This window comes from Centruroides vittatus, unplaced genomic scaffold (assembly GCF_030686945.1).
Source record: "Centruroides vittatus isolate TY-2023 unplaced genomic scaffold, ASM3068694v2 contig_3060, whole genome shotgun sequence".
NCBI lineage: Eukaryota > Metazoa > Arthropoda > Arachnida > Scorpiones > Buthidae > Centruroides > Centruroides vittatus.
Window position 1 is genome coordinate 1,048,350 of NW_027121964.1, and position 26,721 is coordinate 1,075,070.

Consider the following 26,721-nt stretch of genomic DNA (forward strand, 5'->3'; position numbering starts at 1 on the left):
TTATTCTTCGATGTACTCGGTAGAAAACAAGCCACTTTAATTCATTCAAGCATAAATATTGATATCTTTTACAACTTTTAATTTAGAAAACATTAATAATTTTAATCGATTAGCCTAATATTTACACGAATAATATCGAACTCTGACATAACACTGAAAAATCAAATCATAGTATAGTCTACATACAGTAGTATTAACGAAATTAATATACACGCTTGTGTGACGGTATAAGATACAGTATTTCCTGCTTCTTTATCATAATTTTTGAAAGTATTGTTATCAGAAATCTCTCTAAACCTGTTCGAAATTTACTATGCATTAAATTATGATTATTATTAATGGATTTTTAAATCGTGTTAAATATAGGACTTACAAATAACGACAAAATACAATTAATTTTTTTGATCTTTTACATTATAATGTAAAAGATTACTATAGATCTTTAACATTATTTCTAATGCCCTAATTCTTCCTACCAAAAATATGCCAAACAGTAAAGATTAATTAATTATTATTGCGTGTATACTTAAATACAGATTACCGATTTCTCATTTATATATTTTAGAATACGGTAATGAAAATAAAACTTAACTGTGCTTCAGATAAGCAATGATTAAATGAATTACGCTATTAGTTATAGTCGATACTATTATGTCCGTCGAAAATTATAAATGCTCTTAACAGATGTTCGAAAGATCGCGGATTCAATGAAGGTCAACAGGCCTAAATAAAAAGGAAAAAAAAAATTGTGAAAGTGCTATTAAATTAAAGACCATGCCATCTTCGAGAGTTTTTTTAGACTAATTACTCATCGGTTCGTTAATTTATAATAGAAAAATAGTTATTGAATAGAATATTTTCGATACGTTTAGCAACAATAATACAAAACGCTGTCAGTATTCCGCGCACACGAAATAAAAATAGAATGAGTTCATAAATTTTAATCATATAAAATAGATAAATACTAGTTTAACTATATTATAAATAGCATGACTTTCAACTATGTTTAGAATTCATTTTTTGTGAAGATTGTTTACAGCATTAGCCAGGCTATTAAGTTGTAAACCACGATTTCAGCCTATTAAAGATAATAACGAAGATTTTATTCTACTTAAGACAGGTCAAACTGTTACTTAAATGGATCATAACTGTTAGACTAATTTATCTTCAACTAAGAAATTAACTAATTTTTATTCTGCCATTATCATATGTCTCCAAATAGGAATTCGTACGTAGTCGCAGCGACCTTCTTCCTTCCTCCTATTCGCTGATGATGATTATTAGGACACATTAACACGAATCTAATAATTATGAAATTATTCGAAACACAATAGATGAATATCGTAAATCGGAAGATATCAAATTTAGTAAATTTCTTATCGTTTTTAATCATTTAAACACCCAAATTATCATTCAGTTTGTGCACTTATTAATTTGTATTACATTCAGTTCGGAATTTTCAAACCGAAAATTACCTTAATTCGTGTTCATAGATATAAAGTAAATTTGTTAATTTTAAGCCGTATTTATTAACAATATACAAAAGTATATAATTATATATATACGTAAAATGAATTGCGTTATAACGGGAACGAGTTATAAAAAGCGATAAAAACGAAATAATGTTTTTGTAAATGCTTTTATCCTGTTATTAATAACTATTATTTCCGCATTCCTTATATATTATTCTTTTATATCGAGTTTTCGAAATATTTATTTTGAATCTAGCATGTAAGATAAGTATTCAAAATCAAAATGTGTTTACATCTTAAATGAAGTATATCGGCGATAAGAAAAAGAATGAGATATTGGTAAATTTCTTTTTAAATGAATTATTAATACGTAAAATCATTTGGCAAACAATCCACTCGAGATCATTTGATTAAATAGCTTTTGTCATTGTCTAGCAAATACGAGAGATTTTGCAAATCTCTTTAATTAAACTCTTCTTAAAAAAAAAAACAGTAACTCGACTATTGTCGTGAGCATTTTGAGACAGGTACAGGTAGAATTCGACCATTAAGAAATAATCCATTGTATTAAGAAATCTAATAACAATATATATTACCACATGGTGCTGAGATCGGAGGCAGTGTCCTTGTAAGGAAGGAGGGACTTTTACAAGTAACCTTTAGCAGCTGTCTTCCGGTCTACTAAAGATTTTTTCTTTGCTTCCCTCTGCCTCAGCAACCGAGTTGGAAGCTATGCACCACTGCCTCTTACAAATAGGTCAGATCCTAAGCGAAGACGTCAACTGAGTATTGTATGACCTTCAAAATTTAACCCTTTGATACTACATCGTTGAATCTATTTTGTCATTGGAGCTAGAAATTTCCTGTCTAATTTTCTTTCTAGATAAACCCGTATCATCTTATTTTGTTTTTTCCATATAACTACGGCTTCAAATTTTAAATGAGTTTCAGTTGTTCCAGAGGGAGTTATTCAATATCACGTAACGTCATTACACGAAATACTTGGAAATTTTTAACAAATAACACGCTATATAATTTGGACCGCTTATCTTCGGATAACAATAGTAGTTTACATCTTATCTACGAATGCAAATTTAGAAATTATCCTTATTCCGCTGCATTTGGTCTACATCATCTCGAATTTCGAAGATTTTACGTATACAAAATACGGCGATTTTAACGAATAAATACAAGCAAATACTACACTTTTACTATCGAAGAATCTGGCTTAAAATTTAAGCGGGTTTTCAGGCCATATAATCTAAAGTTAACTATATTAAATTAAATATAAATCAATCTCAAGATGTTTAACCTCTTACACATAAAAAAATGGATGGTAATAAATATATTCTGACCTTACATATTATCAGATATAACCTACAACACTGTTGGTCCTTACATGTGCTTGCTACAACCGAAGCTACTATAGAAACATTAAAAAATAAAAAAACTTTTTCATTCAGTATTTTTTTATTTTATCCGGTGAAATGATAATTTCCTGTCGTACGTGTCGTAATTGTCAACATATGGTTTAAGTTTTTACATGTTACGTAATTTAAAGCGGGAATACTTTTAACGTATAAATATATATAGTAGTAGATGTTATCAAAGAATAAATATGCCTACTTGATTTATGTAATCTTACATCGAGTGGGCATATTTATTATTAAATATAAAATAATTGAAAATTTCTAGTTTTATCATTTCATTTACATTAATGAACATAGTATGAAAAATTCTCCGTATTATAATTCGACGAGAAGAAAGATATTTTCTTTGTCATGATAATAAAATCTCGTAGTTGGGCGTTTTCTTGCTACTCTAGTACTGGGCATTACTGAAACATGCTGCAGATATAAATGAGTTAGCCAAACGAGTTGCCTTCGCTTATTTATCTTCAAACACAGACCTAAGTGTTTTTTAAAAAAATTCTTCTAGCAGAAATGTATACAGCTTTTCTATTGTATAATATATACGCATGCTGTTTATTGTGAGATGTAAATTATGAAATTATCTGAGCAGTGTTTCTTGTAAGGAATAAAAATGTCAATGGCGCCAGTTTATATAAAAATGGAGGACGAGTTTGTTGCTCTGAAATAACTCAAGCGAATCTTCGCCATCTTTGTGTCTCTGACGCTTCATCACAGAACTGCCCCGAGCAATTTGATCGTGAAACTAATCAATGAAGGTCATCTTAACATTATCAAAAAATTTTTCGATTTGTATATAAAGTTTACGTTAAAGCTTTTAAATCTTGGCGTTGACAGAAGAAAAATAGGCTTGTTTTCTCTTACGTGGTTTGTAATCTCTGCATAGTGACAAGATATGTTATTGGAGACATCTAGATATCACCCATATGGTCAGATGGCGTCAAAATGTCGAAAGTAGCTCTAAACTTTGAGGGAGGCAAAGATACTGCCAATGATCACGTGAGAGACCCACGTAGTGTCAAGATGCTGCGAAGGGGTACTGTGTTTGTATGTGTTTGAGGGAGTCTGAGGGGGGATTTTTTTTATCACTTGTCTGGAACGAACACGTGTTCCTCCAATTGTCGAAAGAAACCATCAACTTACATTAAAATGATTTTGAAAACCGAGTCAAACAAAATAACAAGATTTAACGTAAAATATTCAAAACTATTTTAGTTGTATATCTGCATTTTTTATGTTTATACTTACAGCAGATCTAGAAAGTTTATGGTCTGTGAATATTGCCTGCAGGCTCATTATAATGTTTCCTCTACGGTAATCTCGAATAAAATGCGAAAGATTAACACGAAGAAATAAAGAAAAACCCTCCCAACTCCTTTCGATCCACGAATAGAGAGAGATCGATTATTCTACATCGTATTAAACTATCCACATAGAATGATTCCAAATTAAGTAAAATCATAGCCGACAATCGAATAATTTGAAGCGAAATGTTCATGCGTGCAATTATTACATTTAGTAAAACGTAGAAAAAATTATCTATTATTCTCATGATGGAGAGATCTTACTAATGAAGTATCAGACATCAGAAATAATGACCACAACACACGGGCAATTAAGGTCAGGAACCTTCTAAAGTGTCACAATGGCTGAATAGTGATCATGAGAAATAGAAATCGGCCAAGCTTAGAGCTCTCTTATCGGTTGTAAGAATCAAAGATGAAGGGTCACCCTATAGATGACAATGCGAATAGCAACAATACGAAAACAGTTTGTCACGCACAAATTTGATCACGATTCAGATTGTTGGGACAACTAATTACCGGTACACACATCGAAGTTTTGCCAAAGATAAAAAAAATGACTCCCGAAATTTTCCAGATGTTCGACAAACTGACTGATATCACTTTTTTTTCCCATTCTTTCTTTCAATCAATACTGGAAACAATGACTTTTAATCGCGATATCGTAGCTTTTTAACAGCCGACATTCATTTCTATCAAAGTTATAGTAGATTACAGGAAATTGAACAGATTAGATATAGGCTTGTAATTACAATCCGTTTTTCCTGTATTGTTGGTATAACAACTAGTGTACTCGATAAACGGATAAGTTTATTAAATGAAGACGTCCATCCTCTTTCCGGACAATGCAAACAATATTAAACTTTACGTTAAGTTACTCTACACCACAACAAAATAATAAAGAAAGTGATAACACAAGGGTAGTGTCTCAATCCAACGAACAGGTAAAAATCAGGTGATTCGATTCCCACCGATAAAATTATGTATACGTTTAACAGTAATAAAAGACAAATATTTACACGTGGTGTATTTGCGCAAGAGAAAAGTATTATTCTGTGATTAAGTTTTCGAGGAATAAATATTCTTGCGAGGTAAAGACAATGTCACTACACTAACTACGACATGGGAGAGACGAAAAGCCGGTTTAAGACGACGGTAGGTAGTACATTGTGCGCAAGGAACCGTGAAAGTCTGAGGTCACTGTGAAAGTTCTATAGAAGACATCTTACCTTTCTCATCCCGTACACCATTGCAGGTAACACATAACAGTAACAAAATACACAACGAAGGAAAAACGTCCGAGTTCATCTTAAGTTAATTTCTCATCACCAACTTGTCAACAAATGAACTTAGTAAACCCTTACACACTCGAATGAATCAAAGCTACACGCCGTTTCGACTGTCACTCTTGCCAAACAACTGTTGACTGGACACCAGTTGAGCGTCTTCTCTTCTCTCATTGGTCGTTTTTTAAAACTTCTTATAACTAATTATATAAGCGGTTAAGGATTATATTTTCGTTTTTAAATAACTTTTAACATTTATTAGATAATTTTATTGTATATTTTACACGTTTCCATCGATTTTTGTATTATTATTTTTATCCAATAGAAATAAGGATAGATACTTCTCGGGTAGTCACGTGATTCTCATTGAAGCGGATTAATATCGACGCTTAACTTTTAGTGTTTCGACTGTTTCGATCTTGAAGCAATTATTTCTGCCGATAATTGCTCGATAATTAGTTTTAATGTGACTCTTTAATAATTAAAAAACGATTTGTTATGCAAAGAATTTAAATTTACAAATAACAATATAATTCAAATGAAATAATTGAACAATATTACTGTAATACTATTAAACGAATATTTTTAGTACAATTAAAATAAATTCTCCTTGAGTTTTATTAATTTTAATATTTAATCCTCTATTATATTTGTCCGGTGTTAAATATGTTTTCATGCTCAATTAATTTTTATTCGTAAAAGATAGCATTTTTCTATTGAAATAAAATTCGGAACTGTTTTTATTTGTTTTAAAATGTATTGTTAAAATTTTATATTTAGTTAAAATTCGATTTAGCGCCACTGATATTGGCGCTAAATCGAGTGTGGTGCTAAACCGAAGCTCAAACAATAAGAGGCTATTTTATTAATGAGTGACATTGTTATGACGTGATTTGTGTTTGATAAGCAATGAAAAATCGTAATTCGTAGTTACTAAAGAATTCTCTACTTAATATTTATTTCATATAAGCTACACTTACATTGAGACTTTTGAGGATTGGCGCTATATCGAGGTTTGATTGTACAGAATTTTTAATATTTAAATATTTTAATAAGTTTTATAGAGTATTGATGATATAAACTCGTATCTGTATGTGTGTATTTCTATTTACATAAGTTGACCAATAGTGATGTGTTTATAACCTATAATACATTAGAACTGTAACGCTTTATCAAGATAAAGTGAATTTATGATAAAATCAATATTTTTAATGCATTTTAATCTGTCGTTTTTTATGTAATTTATATGTTTTCTTATTAATCTGAAAAAAAAACTCTTTTTAAATAGACTATTATCTTGTTAATGAATATAATGATTGAGATTTGAATCGATATTTCATTAACGAAAAATAAAAAATGGCGACCTGTCCGGAGATTTATCCAAATTACTGTTAAATATTCTACTCAAACAAATTTTAATTGCTAATGGTCTTAAAATCTAATTATATAAAAAATTGTTTATTAAAATACTTCAGAACTTTTTTTAAGGATCCTTTCACTCGAAGAACGCATCAATTATTAATAAATGACTCATATTCATGAATATAACTACAGAGATCATTTTGTTGTCATCTAATCTTTATTATCAAAAAAATAAAAGATAAAAAATGTAGTAAATCATAGGCTCATGAGCAGGATTTTTAAAAGGTTGGGTTAAAAAAAACCACATTATTTTTTCATAATATATTTTATTAACTTTTACAATATAGATATATAGAGTAACACAATACAGTAGATTAAGGAGGAACTGAACGGGTAGAGAATAAATATACACAAAATACTGTTTTATTAATTTTGTTAATTCTTCCAAAATGTGGGGGGGGTTAAACTTTCAAACCTCCATTTTGCTGTATTAATACAATGTCACAATTATTGTAAATAGTAGGCCTATCGGACAATATAGATGAAAATTAATTAAATAAATCATTTTACGATCGAGTAATTTAATAGAGGAGAAGGTAAACATGTTTATATCCGTCGGTTTTCTCCGTGTTATAGTGGAGAGGGAAATAAAAGAACTAGGAGTACCCGGTCCCATTTCTTTCTTGTGAAAGGCTCTTTTCTCACAGTCTTGCATCGGTGTTTGTCATTTCACGCTACTTCTTACACTTTCGGGGATAACTAAACTGCAGGAAACAGTTTTTGAAAAATGCATTGTGGTGATTCGATACGTCTTTAAAATAAACGAGTTCGGGATAATTATACGATTATTTATTATCTTAGGAATAAAAATTGCCCTACTTTTCAAATAACCACTTTGTTTAAACAAGAAGTTATTTTTCCACATTCATTATCATAACTATCATCTATTTTAGATATAGATATTTATATGTATGTGATAGAGGATAAATAACACGACGTGATATTTTCGTTAAGAAAATAAATTAATGTTCGTTAAGTTTATAAGAGGTAATCGTTATTGATAATTTAGTTCAACATAGTTATAATTAGCAGCCTCATTAGACGAAGTATTAAAAAAATGCACAGCAGTTTAACTTCCTGATCGGTTATAAATTTATAATATTTAGTTAAACGTGAGTATACTTTATTAATTAATACAATATTACAATTGCATTGTGCTATTTAATATATTGTATAATTTATTACATTAAAAAATATACAAATGATAGGCGCCGATAAGATTTATAATAATGTTAGCGTTAATACAATGTTACGTAATATTCTTTTATATATTATATTTTTATTTTATGATAAATTGATTGGTTATAAAAGATGATACGTAAGCATTTTTATTTATTTATCGTTGTTTTATTTGCTATAACCGTTTAAATCAATTGTGATGCAAATCACGCTATAAACTGGTTTGAGATTCAATATTAAGCAGGCATACGCTTTATTCGACGATGCTTCATAATTAAATAGAAAGATTTTTAAAACTCGATTTAAAAAAATAATAATAAAATAAAATAGTATGCAAAATATCAGTTAAACGATTTTAATAAAATTATTGTAATTAATTTTTTTCAAATAGTTTATATGCAAAAAAAAAATTAAAAAAAAACATAAATAGAATTACTATAATCATTATTTAAAGTGCTGATGAGTACAGGAAATTGCTATCAAGAAGCCAGTTATTGTTATTACAGTGGACATCATCGATATATACATCTAACGAAGCCAAGCATTTGATTTTTCACACATCAACAATCATATTTTGCGTATCAACAGCGAAGCTAATTAAAATTAGAACCTCATCTTCGAAACCTTAAATGCCTTAAGGCTTCAGCTATCTACAGACAGGAAGTTGACGTTTTATCTACCTTTAAAATCTCTCTCTGTATAGATTATAGTCGACTGGTACGTTTTTATGAGGCGCGTTTTTTATAAATACATTTCGTTTCTAACCGGTATAACGATAGTCCAATAGTTAATACAGAAAATAAACATTAAGTAAGTGAAGAAGGTCATTATACTGAAGAAATTGCGTATTACTTTTACATCGAGTATTATTCAGGTAATTAGTAGAAAGGAACGATGTTCGACTGTCATTATTGCCTCTCACTAAATCGTTAAAATGATTGCTATTAATCATAAAAGCTATTTTATATTGTTATTGAATATTTAATTTCCGTTGGCTGTCATAGAATATTTATTACACTAAAAATATATATACACACCGACATAAATACATAATTTTTTTTGTTAGATAATAATATAATAATGATATATATAACTGACAATTTTTAATGAATTAAAGAAAACGTTTTAATTATGCAAATTTAATAAAATTTGCATAATTTTTCTTTACACGAGATTTTAAATTTAATTTGATTATATTAAATAACTTCATTACATTTAAAAATTTTTAAATATAATTTTTATTTAAATTTATTTACACAAACGATTTAAATGAATGAAGTTAATGATGATCAAAGTGAATATAACTTTAAACAAAATTAATACTGAAATTTTGAAAATATTAGAGAGGTTGAGGCCGAAGTTTTAAACGCGAAAACGTGTACGTCGGACGTTCAGCGCCGCCTTCCTGTAAGCCTAGAAGTTTGACAATGGCGTTCGGAACGTCAGTGGAATCGTGCTCGACGTTCCAAACGCCACTGTCAAACTTCTAGGCTTACAGGATTGCGTCGTTCACGTTTTCGCGTTGAAAACTTCGGCCGCAACCTCTCTATTATATCATAGATCAAGACGTATGTTTAATTTTTATTTATTTTGTCCCGTTTTCTGAAGAAATCTTATCCTGTGAATGTCCTAGAATTATCGCTTTTTATTTTATTATTTTCAGCATCCGAAAGCTCAACGATGGCCTCTTGTTCTTTTGAAGATTCTGATTGAAAGAACGAATTATTTTGAAACTTCGATCGCATTTCAGAAGAATTGTAAAGAACTTCATGAGCATCTTTGATCGGTGTGGAATGACATTTTATTTCTTGTGGATCCACGTTTGTATCGTTATCGTCCGACTGTAAAAATTTATTCGAATCTTTACATTCAATTGACCTTGTGGTCATTTCTTTTTTTCGTTCACTGTCTTCGGTAATTTCCGATATTGAATCTTCTGTAACATCAGTTTGTTTTTTCTCTGGGTTGTGCAATGCTTTAATGTCGGATGCCCAGCTTTGCAATAAAGATTCTTCTTTCCAACTTTCTTCCGGTTGAAATTCAGAAGGTTCTAAAAATTTCGTCGATTCTAACTGTTGTACTTGCTGGGAATCCGTAATTTTATCATTGTATAATTTCAATTTGTAAAGCATTTCGGTAATTGCTCTTACGTTTTCATAATTTGATGAAAATTTGGCATATGATAAAGCTATTTTAAAATATTTAATTCCTTCTTCGATATTTTTTGCGTAAACTGTAAATACAAGTTTAATAAATAAACACCGAATAAACTATTAAAATTAACGAATATATTAAGAAATATAATTACTATAAGCTTGTGCCACTAATGCTGTGCAATTTAATTTCCAGTCTGAATTATAGCACTGTCCAGCACATCCCATGGCTTTTTTACCGAATTCAATAGCTTGTACATATTGTCCAAGTTCAATGTAGGCTCTACCTATTTCATGGTACAACCAAGTTTCTTCTATTTTCTCTTTACATAAAGGTATTTTTTGTTTCCATCTAAACAATATAAAATATAAATTTCAGTCGATTCTATTGTATAGAAACAGTAAACATTTTATTTTATATACATTAAGAAAGTAAGTTAATTTTCGCACATAAATGTCAATATAACATTCAATTTTACTTGATTACACAAATCAATTTTTTTAAAATTAAGAGTATAAAGATATGAAGAATTGCAATTTATTGAAAGATATACGGCATATAATACGAGAGCTTCAGGGAAACTAATGTAAAAGTAAGCATAAGTTTTTATTGACCGACATAGATCGTTCAAATTACACTTGTTGATAGAGTAACTCGTCCTCTATACACAAAGATATACTCATTATAATCTCCACTATAAGCCATGCATATGCTCCATCGTTAAACCCAACTCTGGTCCTCTTTGAGAAAATCAGGTGTGTATAGTTGTACCCACTTCTTCACAGCCACTTTCGCCTCGTCTGTGTCATCACAGACGAGGCGAAAGTGACTGTTAAGAAATGGGTACAACAGTGCAACCTGAATTTTTTCAAAGAGGATTCCAAAGTTGGGTTCAACGCTGGTAATAGAGACTATGTCGAGCAGTACAGTACGTTTGTACAGAGGAGGAGTTAAAATACAATTTTAGTAATTCTTATACTTGATACTTGATTATTAACTCATTGCAACATCAAATTGATGTAAGAGGGAATATATATATATTTTTTTTTCTGCAATTCTATTCATTTTAATAGAAAAAAAATCTAAAAATGAGTTAGCAATTCTTCTATTCTGAAAAAAAATCATTCAAATAAATTGAGGGGAAAACGTGCAATGACATAAAGCGAAAGAGATTGGAACTAGAAGTACAATTTTACGTAATCAAATTTTCGAAACATTTTCTTAGAAAATGTTTTTATAAATTTGACATACATGTTTATACCTATTTATACATTTAATCTTATTACGTCATTAATTAGTTATAAGTTTGATATTACATTTTCTATATTAGTACCTTTATACTTCATTACATTTCTCTGTTTCCACTTCGACAGCAATGTCATTTCAATAAAATTTTATATTAGTTAATAAAATAGATGATATAGATATATAATATGAAGACATTTATTGTTTATTCTATTCTATTTTATTCAATATATTTATGTACGAGTTATTATAATAGATATGATTTTCAATCTATTAACTAACATTTTAATGAATTTATAAATTTTTATGTATATATATATATGTACTTGTACGTTTTAAACGAGGAATTTAGGGCATTAGTTATATAACAGATGAAGACATGTATATGTACAAGTATAATGCTTTGGAAAGTTAATTTTTCATTTTTATTTTTACTTATTTTTTTATGGAAATGATAAAAAAAATTTACTTTAAAAATTTCACTAGAAAAAGTCGACTAGAAATAACTGCTTAACAGAAATAGGATGACGATACAATATTTTTACTTTCGCTTTCAGGTACTTGTTTCCTATTAATGTTCATCTAATATTCATCTAATCATTGAATGATTATATGAATATTTTCTTTTTGTTGAACTCAATGATTAGTAAGTATTTTGTACGTTTACAACATAAATATTTATCAAACGTTACATCGAATTCCATTTATGTTGCTTAAATAAAATTCATTTAATATCATTAAAATTCAATTAAAGATTATATTTCGCTATTTACTTGTTGAATAAATGGCATTGCTGACAAATAAGAATGCAAATAAATATATAAGTTAATATTATTGTTTCATTTCTATCAGGAAAATTAAAATAAAAATGTATGGGTATTGGAATGCAATAAAATTATCATAATATGTTACAATGATAAGGCACCTTTTATTATCTTAGAAGATATTTATCATCTAGAAGTCATAGAATGGAAAAAATAAATAAAATATCTTTTGTTAATTCTTTAAAATCTTATTACTAATTAAAAACAAATTACATATATTTTGTTTTCACCTCTTTTTTTTAGTTTATAAATTCAATATAATTGCGTGACAAAACCAGAATAATGCTTTACTATGTTTTTTATAAACCATATTGTTAGTAAATGAAAATGATGTTTTTCATAATAAAGTGAGATAACACGCACTGATTATTTTCTAACATATTTTTAAACAGATTTATTATAGTTTAACACATTTCTTTTTACATTAAACTTAAATTAACTCCTTCTTCTTTTTTTTTAAACTTTAATTATGCAGTTTAATTTTATCAAAACGGGATAATTCCGTATTGCCAAGTGCAACACGCAACATCAACTAAATTCTATTCGTTATATTCACGTCAAAACAATAATTTAAACGATAAAGCTGTTATTACAAAATTGTTTTTTTTTTCTTTTCTTTTTAACTCAAGTTCTAAAAATATTTGCGAAGAGTTAATATAAAAAAAAAAAAAAAAAAAACATGTAATAACGCTAACAGAACTATTTTAAAGCAGAATAATTGAATAATAAAAAATAATATACTGTACAATTAACATTTTTTATAAGATTGTTTAATATTGTTTATTGTTTTAGATAATAGGACAAAGTAAATTCATTTATTTAAAAAAAAAAACACAAAGATAAAGACATATCTAAATTATTTTCTATTCTAAGAAACTAAATAAGTTACATATATTTACATTATTTCTATTTTTCTTTTTAATAATAAAATAATGTTCATCGTGACCCGGTAATTTTAATTGACTAAATACAAGTCCCAGTGTAGAAATTTAATGTTCATCTATCATCTATAAACAGAAAAAAGAACCTAAATTTCCGACCTTTAGTATCTATCTAGCGATATACTGCACTTTTAATTAACTTATTTGATTGGTTAGTTGAACATTATTAATTGCTTAATTAACCAATTAAGTTAATTAAAATTTATTATTTAATTTATAAATAATAATTGTTAAATAATAAATTAAAAATAATTATTTAAATGTCTTCGTTTGTATTTTAAATTTAAAAATAAAAAAATTAAAACAAAAGCAATACAACATTTTTAAAGAAATTTCTCTACAATACCAATTTATCGTGGTTTATAAGAAATTTTTTTTTATAATAAAACGGAGAATTTTTAAATTTTATATTTCTATTTTATTAGTGTTCTATATAGGGAGTAATTAGGCCTATATTTAACCCAGAGTTATAACTGTATTTGCCATAAAATTAACAGAGGATGGATGCTCAGGAGAACGGTTAAGAATCATCAGAGAAGATATAAGTGAGAAAGAGAATAGAATAATAGAATGATAGTGTAAACAAATATACCTTAAAATCGATCTTATAAATTTCTAATGTTTCTAATATATTACTTATATTTTTGAAAATAAAAAAAACCACTGTAAATGTAAGCTTCACTCTTATTCGATAAAACCGACCTGGGTTGTGATTGGTCGAAAGTTTCCGTCCAAAAAAACCTTTAAATTGCGGAGGGAACAGAAGAGGAGGAGAAGAGAGCAAGAGACTGGTAACACGGTAGTCTCAGGCCCCCTGAGCTTAGAGAGAGCATCTCAGGGACGGATAAGTGCAGAGGCTGGACGAACCGTGCAGTTGAGCCACTCCACAGGCTAACCGAGGTCTCTATAGAGTTTAACAGTTCCCGAAGCCAATTTAGTACTTGAGGCACCACGCTTTGTGTATCTTGTAATTACTGTGTTTTCCAACCTGTATACTCTACTGTAAATAAAGTGTAATTTCTGTCTAACTTGAGTGTAGAGGTGTTCTTCCAACGAACCTGGATCATATCTAATTGAGTCGTGATAAATACCGCAAACCAACTCAACGAGACGGAGTTTGGGGAAGAAACTTCACTTGGGTAATTAACACGAAAAATCGACGGATATCGTAAATTTTATAAACCCTGTTTAATCATAAAACGGCAACTTATAAATGAATCATTAAAAAATTTGGTTAATGTTACCTATGGTTCCAAAATGGCGGATCGTCTCTGATTCCAGCAAATAGAAAAAAGGAAACAGTGGAGACGCACGTTCTAACCTAACCTAACCTATTCTAATAATTTTGTTGGTAATAATTATGGTAATTTATTAGAATAGGTTAGGTTAGGTTAGAACGTGCGTGCGTCCCTACTGTTTCTTTTCTTCTATTTGCTGGAATCAGAGACGAGCCGCCATTTTGGAACCATAGGTAACATTAACCAAAAATTTATATTATTTAGAAACAAAAACAATAATTTATATAATAAACTTAATAAATATACGAAATCTACTAGATATTACGTGATGTGATGTAATTTAAATTTAATTACGGTGCTAAAAATAGTTCTGTTGGAATCTGCCGGACATTTATGACAACGTTTTCCTAACTCTATAGATATTAAAACGCTGTTTTAACAATATTTGCATATTTTCACTTATTTCTACATTGTTTTAGCCTATATTTGTTCATTAAACGAACTAAAATTAGAATAGATCCGTTAACAAAAATCAGAATTCTTCAGCAGATACTGTTTTTATCATCATTTTTCATGAGAGATTAAGCTTAGAATAGTGTAGGTCTAGTTATACAAGCTAAATGATTCAAAATGCTAACAAACAATTCACATTTTTAATTATCTCTTTTAATGAAAAAGTCTTTGTAATAATTAGAAATAAGCCTTCAACGATCCTACTTAAAATACCAGCAAAGAGTTGCTTAACATTCCTGGACACATTTAAAGACCTAAGGGCTGTTCCACACTGGAAGGAAGGGAGGGGATTAACACAACTTGGACAAAGTCCAACGAGGGGTTGGGGTTGAGCTTCAGTGGACGTCCGTTTATTTCGTTAAATTTATATAGCTTTATGCATTTTATAGTCAAACTTCCACATTACGAACTTCTATACAAAATTTCTCCGTATAGCGAATTTTTACATTTTACAGGTACAGTACACTGCTCTTTCAGCCAAAAATATATGTAAAATAACGAAGTTAAATTTTTATATAAATGTCGATCATTAAAAGTCGATTACTCCATCTGGATCGAGTTTGGATTTAGATTCAATTTCAGGTATCAATCTGTAAACCCTATGTAAAACCGCAGCACAGATGTGAGAGATACTGGTCATTAGATTTTAAAACCATCAAGTAATCTACCCCATGCGGATACAAGTCGTAAAGAAGGGAGAGAGAGGTTATCTGACAACCAGGACATTTGGACCTAAACGATTTACAATTAACGAATTACAGTATTTATGTATTAAAATAAATACTGTATTATACAGTATCTTCTAGTAATACTGTAAATTATACTTAACATATTTTTATTTGTATGTAAAAAAAATATTGTACTGTATATATTTAACGACCTGGAATACATCTCTATTCACTTCATAATACAGTAATGTACAGTATAATGGATTAGTTTTTCTCTGATTTCGTTTATGCCGCTTCCTCTGGGTACGCAAAATCAGGACAGCCTGTACAATGAATATTGATATCAGCGACTTTTTTATTGTTACATGCATTTTGGATCCCCCTTCCAAGTGAGCCCTGTGCGAGTGCACCCGTTGCACCTGCCTAATTATGGCGCTGAATGCAAGACGTGCAAGAATCTGTGTTTACATAGATGTAGATAGAGAAGTTTTAATGTGCATAATATAATCAAAACATTTCACAAAACCAAAAAAATTTGGTTAATGTTACCTATGGTTCCAAAATGGCGGCTCGTCTCTGATTATTAGAATAGTTAGAACGTGTGTCTCCACGTTCTAACTATTCTAATAATTTGGTGGTAATAATTATGGTAATTTATTAGAATAGGTTAGGTTAGGTTAGAACGTGTGTCCCCACTGTTTCCTTTCTTCTGTTTGCTGGAATCAGAGACGAGCCGCCATTTTGGAACCATAGGTAACATTAACCGAAAATTCTTTAGCAATTCGTTTCCCAGTATCTAAAGATATGGTATATATTAGCAGAATGTCATTTCTTACGTTTTGACTTTACTTCATAAATTAGTCATGAATAACTACTAGTTTTTATCGTCGAGCCTACGCAGTAAAAGAATATAAAAACCAAGATGAAAAATTGTCAAGACTATTATACTAGGGGTACGCAGTAGCATAGGAGGGATACCAATAATTATACTCCGTAATATATCAAAATAACTGGATGGGAGGTAAAAAAAAGGACACCAACTCCGACTGCGAACTTTTTTCCCATCCAATTTCGATATCATTTCCTGAATGATTACATCCATTATTATTCTCGTAACATTTTCTAATATCATTTTTTCTCTATCGGTAAAAATTGCAAATACGTTTATAGTTACAACAATTACTTAATACAGTAGTTTGAAATGCCCTTTGGATTGAGTTAGGTATGTCATGACCTAATTTCACCATATTGTTTTAATTCAAAAAATCTTTTCTTTAGTTCTACAATCACAGAAATACTTCTCAAGTGAAAGGATATTTTACTGTATATTTTTATTCCAACAAAAATATAAGATTGGAGAATTATTTGTCGAGAAAAATGCAATTGTTTTACTCAATTGCGGTATTTCATTCTAATGAAATAACTTGTGAAATAATTATTACTTGTTTAAGATTTTTCCAAAAATATTCATTTTTAATGTTGAAATTTTATCCACATCTTATTGAAAATTAAATGTCAAATGAAATATACTATTAGTTACTATTGTTTCTAAAATATTGAAATTGTATGTAAATTCTTCATACAGACCTGAAAGAAACTGTTTAAACGTTTCTTTTAGGTCTGTATGAAGAATTTACGTGCAATTTCCATCCTTTATGTCGTTGTACAATGAAGTTTTATAATAAAATGGTTAATGATAATATAGTTTATCTATTATAATTAAAACATTTTAAGTCCAACAAATTAAAAGACAAATTATGAGGTGTTGTTGGTTGGATCGTTCGCGATAAAGGATTGTCTGGCTGTCATCCCGTCGACCTTTAACCACCAAAATTTAATAGAATCAATCCCGTAATACACAAGCCTCCCTGTAAAATTTCAGAAATTTTCGACAAAAAGCACACAGGAGTTATTAAGCTTCAAAGTGGGTGAGCAAAATCGTCCCCCATACATACTAACATCCATACATACAGGGAAAAAAAACCCTAATTTTTTGCATTTCTCGACTTTTCAAGGTCCTCCGAGTCCAAAAATGTAAAAATATTGGAGGGTCATTTTTCCACCGATTGCTATTTATAATTACGTCGTATGCACCGTATGTTATGATAAAAGGAAACATTAATAACATGCAGTCGGTATCGACGTTCATATTGAAAGTAGTGCGTAACAATGCTATTTCCATTCAAAAACCTTGTCAGTGTTTTAAGTACAGAAGAATTAGAATATGTACGAAATCGTGTACTGTACATTCAAGAATACTGACCAACAGAATTATTTTGTTTCGCGATAATAATAGATAGCACCATACACAATTTTAACTCTTGCCGGGAAAGTCACGCAACTCGTTGCGTTATCGCTCATTTATGAGTTCGAATCAGTTGGAAAATAACAGTTAAGTAATTATAAACCAAATCACAAGTTTCATTGAAAATAAATGATAATAAATTTCGATTTATTGTACACCTAAATGACTTTAGAAGAAATTATTTTGGGCAGTTTCTTTAACAGAAATTCAAAAAATTTTATTTACAGTTTAAGTAATCAAACGAAATGCCATGTATATTTCGTTTTAGTACACAAAGCACACTCAGCAAAATCAAGATCCGCACAGACAAAATATATTTTATTTTAGATGAGGAAATAATTAATCATATTATATGTCGTCGGGCATCGTGATTGATATTTACGTGTTTATGTTAGATGGAAGGCTAAGATCTGAGTCACTTGCTTAAATATGGAAATTTTATTGAAAGAGATAAGAATATTTAAATAGACACAGTTAGATAATTTCATTATCGTAATAAATTCCAAGTGATTTAATCAATTTTGTTGAAATGTAATATCCTGTTATAAAAATAAATAGAAAGTGCTATAAAAGAACGGTATATCATTCAGGCATTATAATATAACCGCTTAAGATAGACAAGTAAAAATATTTATTGTCTTTACAATATTGCAGAGAGGTGTTAATTTTCCTCATATTTAGACGTGAAGATTTTTAACCCATGCTCCACGTGGGTTTAAAATCTTTAAACAGTTTCTCGACAGCATTTTAACACCATTGATTGAAAATAAACAATGGTAAATTCGACAAAAACAACTATCGTTCCTATTGTTTACTAAACACAGCTTAGCAGATGTGTTTAATTATCACATCGAAATTAGTTTCTTATACGCAAACACGCTTAACTTAATTAAATAATTGCAGTGAACGTTAAAACGTGATTAAACACTTAAATTTCTATGAAATGCTTACAAATTTCTTTCGTGATTAGTAATATTAAATTAAATCTGATCCAGATCTGTGTTTATTGATTATTACCATATTATATCCAGCTCGAATATAATAAATGCAAATATAGGTACGAGTAATTATAAACATTTTCTTATATTTGTTGTTAAAACACCAGAAATGGAAGCATATTCAATAAATAAATCTTGTTTATTCATTATTAATTATGTTCTGAACTCGAATTTTATTACTTTCCCTGCTGTTTTGTACGAGGAAAAGTATGGCGATCGATCAAAAAAATGACCTCCCCAATATTTTTTGAACTCGGGAGACCTTGAAACGTCGAGAAATGCAAAAACAAATTCGGGGTTTTTAAACTGTATGTATGGTTGTTAGTATGTGTTTGTGTGGGACACGATTTTGTTCACCCTATTTGAAGCTTAATAACACCTGTGTTTTTTGTCGAAAATTTCTGAAATTTTGCAGGGAGGTTTGCGTATTAGGGGGATTAATACTATTAAATTTTGGTGATTAAAGGTCGAGGGGTTGGGGAGATTTCGTTGATAATCAATTAATTTTATTAATAAATTTATTATATCATGTAAATGTAGAAAAAGTATCATTTTATAATTTAAATATCATTTCGTAACGCAAAAATAATTTCCTTTATTTAAAAATATTTTTAAACCATACCAATCCAAATTAATCAAAGTGTTTCTATTAGTGAAACACTAGGCTATAGTGTATTATACAAAGTTTTATATACAGTATAATGAATAGTGAACAATTTAACCTACGCAGAATTTTGTATGATTAATGGTATTAAATTGAATAAAAAAATAAATCGTTTAGCAAAGTAAATCCACATTTAATAATGTGGATTCTATTTTATGTATCACAAAGCTATGTATAACATTTAAAATAATTTATAAAACTAATTTTCAGTCACTTTCTCTAAAAATGCGTTTATCTGACAAATTATAACGAGTCTATAAGACTTTTTATTACGAAACACTGTCCGTGATAATATTGATAATGAAATGCTTTTAATCATCCCCGAACTGTGTCCATAAATTAATTTCGGTTAATGTTACCTATGGTTCCAAAATGGCGGCTCGTCTCTGATTCCAGCAAATAGAAGAAAGGAAACAGTGGGGACGCACGTTCTAACCTAACCTAACTTATTCTAATAATTTTGTTGACAATAATTATGGTAATTTATTAGAATAGATTAGGATAGGTTAGAACGTGCGTCCCCACTGTTTTCTTTCTTCTATTTGCTGAAATCGGAGACGAGCCGCCATTTTGGAACCATGGGTAACATTAACCTTAATTTCATATATATTACAGTAGAGCATCGATTATCCGACTTAATTGGGGACTGGGGTTGGTCGGATAACTGAAAGGTCGGATAACCGAAAATTATGAAAAATTACATTATTAGTATAGTGTATTAGGCCTGGTTTAAATACTAGCCTCCCTTTCATGGTCGAGCCAGTGCTGCCAGCTAAAACATGCAAAAATTTAACAAAAATAATATTAAAGTAGCCAAGACATAACCAAATATTGTAGCGCCGCATCACTAGCGGACATTTGAATTTGCCGACTAGAACGCGGTCGGTTAACCGATAAGTCGGTTAATCGGGAGGTCGGATAATCGATGCTCTACTGTAATTGTATAATATTTTAATTTACCGGATTTATTTGAATAACGCACAATAAATGATTTCCTAAAATAGGATAAGTTACCACAGTTTCGATTCTTTCTACGAAATGTCAATTAACATTACATCAACGATTTATATCGGAGGATAACGTTAGAAATAAACTAAATATAAACCGAATACAAAATAGTATTTGATGGTTAAATGAATATAAAATTGGAAATATTTACGTTTCGATAGCATTATTATAATCCTTCGACGCTGCGTACGCTCTTCCTAAATTTTCTAAAGCAATAGATTTTGCATAAGTAAGATTGCTGTAATAAATGATATTAAATTAGTAAATTAAATATATATATTATTATTATTTAGTAAATCAACCGAATAAATCTTACCTCTCCGAAACGATATTCAGATCTTTTTGAAAGCAACTTACAGCGGCGCTAAAATTCCGTAATTCTAAATGGGCTATTCCCATTTGACTAAATACTGCCGCTGTAATCTCGTTTTTATTCTCCAGTTTTCGTCCGTAATGAGTGTTAAGTGTTTTCAATACTTCTTTACATTTATTCAACGTAACACGATAGCAACCACGATTCAAACCTGAAAGGAAATCACGCAACTGAATCTTTTATTCGATCGTAAGTAAAAAAAAGCTCGTGTTTTGGGTATTTCAAATGAAACAACAAACGTTAATAATATTTTATTCTTTATTTCGTTGTACGCTAAGGAAAATACTATGTAAAAATAAAAATTTTTTGAAACGTAAATTATTAATTTAGACAAATTAATTGCAGGTTTTTACTCGGAAAAGCTTTGATCGACTATACGAATATTTAATTGGAATAGATGTTACACAACAATAGCTACTTGGCGAAACATAATTTATATGTTTGATTTCGAATAAAAAAGAGAATAATTTACTACGTCCAAAATAATAAGAGCAGTTGTTTTGGTCGGCTAACCGCTCGGTAAAGAAAGGATTTTTCAAAGTAGGCCTATGTGTATATACGAGTCTTTTTATCTGGCCCGAGCATTACGTATCGGACTTTTAATTTTTCTCATTACGAATTTGTAAAGGAGAAAATTACCAGTATGATATTTAACGATGGCCGTATAACTTTACGATTTATAACCGAAACGATTTAAAAAATATCTTTACTTTTATCGATTTCTTTCAGCAGGTTTATCACGTCTTCCCTTATAATTTTTTTCGTCTCGTATTTCTTTTTCTTTGGAATGAAATATTCGGTTGTTTTCGATTCGAATGTTCTTAACGTTCCTCCTGTTTTTCGAGAATAAATCGGTTGTTGTTTCGTCCAGAATTCTTCTCTTGTCTTGAGATATCTTAAAGTCTCTTTGATAATGCTTTTAATGCGGCAAATGTTTTTATAACTTGTTTTATTCATTAATAATTCTAGTAAAGTCGAAATGAAAATTTGGTTAATGTTACCTTAGGTGCCAAGATGGCGGCTCGTCTCTGATTCCAGCAAGGAAACAGTGGGGACGCACGTTCTAACCTAACCTAACCTATTCTAATAAATTACCATAATTATTAGCAACCAAATTTTAGAATAGGTTAGAACGTGCGCCCCACTGTTTCCTTGCTGGAATTAGACGAGCCGCCATCTTGGCACCTAAGGTAACATTAACCGAAAAGTTTAAATTATATAAAAATTTGACGACAAAATAATAAATCGCTCACACACACACACACATTACCTTTGCTCGATAGTAAAGCATTTAGATATTTGCGATCTTCGTCAGATTTTTCTAATGTTATCCTAGATATATTTTCGTATTTTTTATCTACTTTCTTATTTACCGTTAGATCGGATGATTGATGAAAGATGTCGGTAGATGGTTTTGTCGATATAATCTTTTCCGTTGTATTAGGCTGCAGCAATATAAATTATCGTGAAATATTTAGCCGTTAATCTTAAACTAATAATAACCTACCTCAATTAATTCAAACGGTGCATAAGCTGAAAATAAAAACACATTTATTTATTAAAAATTAAGCTAAAGATTTAAATAGTCATTAAATAAAAATTCGTTACACTGTATTATGTACAGTACAGTAGCTATACAGGACTATTAAAACGTGGAATTACATAATAAGAATATATAACTTTTTTATTATACTGTATAAACACGAATTGTTACATTTATTGTATATTGTTTGAATGAATGACTTACCTCCAATTGCGTTGTTGATGGCTTCCTGACACTTCTGAATGCCGAATTTGAAGACGTCGTAATTCGATCTCAATTGATAGCCACGTTGAAAATACACCAGAGCATGTTCGAAATCGCCGAGCAAATAAAGAGTTTCGGCTATTTGCTTAATCGACTAATGAATAATCAAATAAATAAAGACAGGCTATTCGATAAAATTCTATTAAATTGTTCATTATAGAAATATAAGCATTAAAATTAATGTATGTTTTAAAGATTTTTTAAATTGTATGGACATGTGCTTAGTTAATGTATGCGCCTATAATGACTATTAATATGGGCGCATACATCTATTAAGCACATGCCCATAATATTTTTATGAATTTTGATAGATTATTCTTCTTACAGAAGCGATTAAAATATTCTACTTATCTCCCTTTAAGCATATTTTAATGTTTTAAATAACTATTCAAAAGCAGCTTAAGAGCTTTCTAAATGAGAATTTTACGTTTAAAATGAGAAACAACAATAAATATTATGTCTAATTTACTCATTTATTTATCTATTAAAATAATAATACAGTGGTTAAAGACGCCATTTTTTTTCCATTTGTTTAAAATATGGCGAATAGCTTTGTTTATTGAGAGCTTGTTTATTTCTATTAACAATTGAAACTCCTTTATTTTAATCTTATAAACTTAATTATATCAGCCACTGTTATATAAAATTTTTATATATAAGAATGTTACATATTTTCCCATCTAAAAGTGTTCTATTTATATCTTATCATTTTATAAACGTTCATCTACATCGCTGATGAAACAGGTAATTAAATTGAATAAATATAGGTACAGTACGACCATTGTCAGTAAATGAAAATAGAACAAGGTAATACAATTTAATGTTACGTCTACAAAAAAATACATTTTATAAATTCTTACATCGATGTTATTAGGATCATTTTTCATAGCTTCTTCGACATCTTTCAGAGCTTCTTCATTTATTCCCAATAAAAGATGACATTTCGAGCGATAAGTTAAACATTTCTCATTTTTCGGAACTAATTGTAAAGCCTATTAAAACGAATATTACATAGATCTATTAATAAAATTCAATGTCATAAGCATTTCAAAATATTATCGAGCAATTACAACAAATTAAAAAAAAAACAAAACAAACAAAAAAAAAGATTAGTGAGTCTCATTATAATTTCTTTAATATAATTATTGTTCCACGAAAGAAACAAAAAAAGAAATATGAACATTCCAGCACGCTTGGTCATGGCAGACAACTCTCAAGATCAAGATGATGTGAAAGATCTACAGGTACGAGAATGGACACGCATGGATGAACATTCAACAATGAACACAGAGCATGAAGACAAGGCGAGTTTGGATTTGTTTGCCCGTGAAAATTTCTCGATACACATCTTTGTTATTATAATTAAAAATTTCTATTTATAATGAACAAAAACGTTATTTACTCTTTTCCCTCCCCGTTTTGTATCGATTAAAACGGAATTCAAAAAAGATCGATTATAAAAACTCTATTATTATAAAGTCAAATAATGAATTTCAATGGAGTCGGCGATTTATAACATCGTTCAACCACTTATTTTCGGCAATAAATTCGGCTGATAAATAAACAGAATTAAAATTTTAAAAGCAAATAGGCCTATATATATATTGTTACAGTAGATAAGTACTTATTTACACTGCATTTTTTTTTTTTTTTTTTAATTTGAAAATGCTAGTAATAAATGAAATATAGTTCTTTTATTCATAATATGCAATTCTTTTATTCATAAAATATGCGAAATTTAATTTATAAAATATTTGCAAGGTCTAATAACGTCGGAATTTAAATAAAATTGACATAATTTTTTTTTATGGCACGAAAACATTTTGTTGCATTATTGTCTTTTCCGCCTTTTATTTACCTAATTCTTTGCCATTTATAAATTGTAACTTCTGCTTTAACTATTTGCAATATACCTTTTTTTTTGTTTTTTTTACGACATACCGACTTCATTTTTCTTTATCTTTATTATCCCAGACAACTGCTCCTGCTCGACCTTCGTCCATACATCGTTCTTTCCTTTTTCTAGCTTGGAAACTCTCGGTTTCTACACGGCATCGTTTTTACATTTAATATACACTAATTTTCCTACATACGAGCACCTATCCAGAGTTTTCCATGTTTACAAAAACAATTCGGTTGCCGAGTAACAAAGTTTAAATAACTTGTATCGTAGTGCCATCTGGTATCATTTATTACAACTAAAGATAGCAAATTTTAGTAATTTTTTTTTTCGTTGACGTTACAAAATTAAATTATTTTGTTTGTTTAAGTTATGCTGCGTAAAATAAAATCACGTAAAAGTAATTAATTTGTTGGGAATTTTTGAAATTTGATAAGTTTTCCAATCAATAATATCTAATTGTTAGGTCAATTTTTAGAAAAAATGTAAACAAAGAAATAATAGCGAGGTTGAAGCCGAAGTTTTAAACGCGAAAACGTGTACGTCGGACTTTCGGCGCCACTTTTCTGTAAGCCTAGAAGTTTGACAATGGCGTTTGGAACGTCAGTTGGATTCATGCTCGACGTTCCAAACGCCATTGTCAAACTTCTAGGCTTACAGGAAAGCGGCGCCGAACATCCGACGTACACGTTTTCGCGTTTAAAACTTCGGCCTTACCCTCGCTAATAATTTAATATTACTATTATTTAAACTGTAATAATTGCTCTTTTCTTGCAATGGTTACAAATTAACATTGTTTTTTCGGAATAATTCAAAACCAGAAAAAGTTGTTCGAATTATCAATATTTCGCCCTTTGTAGTTAAAAAAAAAATCGTAATACTTCCTATAGAGAAAGTTGAATGACAGACTTATAATTGTAATATTTATGTTAAAAACATTCCTATTTTTATCTATTACAAAACTATTTTTTTTAAATTTTATTTATTTATTCATTTTTTAAAGCTCGAAGAGACGTAAACCAGAAAATCTAGCCTATTTGGCATCTGTAGTTAAGTACAATTTTTCATAATAAACATAAAGAAAAAAAGTGATTTTTTTTTTTACTTTGTAAGTAAATGTAGCTACATGTAAAATATAGTATATTAAATTTATTATTTTATACTTTACGGTTGAAAGAATTACAATATAAAAGTTTACCTTGCTGAAGCTTGGAAGGGCTAATTCGTATTGTCGAAGTCTTAACTGCTTCATACCTTCAGATTCCAATTCTCTTCTTATTCTTTCGTTTTCGCGCCTTTTCTTTTTAGTAATAAAGTGTTTTACGGACATTTTGAAATCGACTTTCTTATTTAAGTAAGAACAAATTATTACAAATGTCTCGTCAAGAAATTTATTATTATCGTTTAACTATTATTACGTTTTATGATGTAGAAAGAAATGTGTATTGTAGAATTTCTCTGTGTTAAAATGAGGGGGAAAAAAAACGATAAATTTCAAAAATTAATTTGGTCAAAAATAGTGTTATTTATTATAGACCTATAAATTCCCACTGTCGTCCGTCCGTCCGTCTGTCTTTCCTTAATCTCGAGAGCTGAGTTAGGTAGATGAAAATCGAGATCAGATATGGAAACCTTAGGGGTAGGAGGTCCCGATTAACTATACACGAACTTAAAGCAAGAGGTAACGTTATTTCAATTCAAAAATTTTTCCCGAAAGCGGTTAGATAGATAACCTATTCTAACAGGAAAAGTATGATGTGCAGGGGCAAGCCACACTACTAATTTAAGGTTGAGAGCATATATTTTTTAAATTAAATAAATCAAAAATATGATTAAAAATTGCAGTCGGGCATTACAATAAATAATTGTTGGTTTTAATGTCATTCTTCGGAATTTCTCATTGAAAAAGTGAAGATACGATGTTAAATTGACGTTACATTTTTGCACTATTTTAACCAAACGGATAAGCCCGTAGTTTTCGGTACATTAT

General features: G+C 29.4%; 2 protein-coding genes across 2 annotated transcripts in view; both read right to left on the minus strand.

Annotated features, from left to right (window-relative positions):
• LOC136972896 (epidermal growth factor receptor-like) overlaps positions 1-5,629 on the minus strand; it is a 60,278-nt gene extending 54,649 nt beyond the window's left edge. The window contains 1 exon segment of the mRNA XM_067267554.1: positions 5,436-5,629. Coding sequence (XP_067123655.1) covers positions 5,436-5,514 — 79 coding nt within the window. The 5' untranslated portion in view covers positions 5,515-5,629.
• Positions 5,630-9,696: 4,067 nt separating this feature from the next.
• Positions 9,697-26,143, minus strand: LOC136972908 (outer dynein arm-docking complex subunit 4-like). The gene is made up of 10 exons (XM_067267571.1): positions 25,930-26,143; positions 23,692-23,823; positions 22,772-22,925; positions 22,532-22,557; positions 22,295-22,469; positions 21,735-21,989; positions 20,968-21,175; positions 20,803-20,889; positions 10,402-10,598; positions 9,697-10,326 (listed from the first exon to the last, which is right to left on the minus strand). The coding sequence occupies exons 1-10, from the start codon at positions 26,059-26,061 to the stop codon at positions 9,707-9,709; spliced, it is 1,986 nt and encodes a 661-aa protein (XP_067123672.1). The 5' UTR covers positions 26,062-26,143; the 3' UTR covers positions 9,697-9,706.
• Positions 26,144-26,721: the final 578 nt, after the last annotated feature.

Coding starts and splice junctions, on each gene's coding strand:
- LOC136972908 (XM_067267571.1), bottom strand. CDS start 26,061: ATGTCCGTAAAACACTTTATTACTAAAAAGAAAAGGCGCGAAAACGAA. Junction 10,599..20,802: donor TATAATAATGCTATCGAAAC/GTAAATATTTCC, acceptor TATATTGTTTAG/ATGGAAACAAAAAATACCTT. Junction 10,327..10,401: donor ATTAGTGGCACAAGCTTATA/GTAATTATATTT, acceptor TTGTATTTACAG/TTTACGCAAAAAATATCGAA.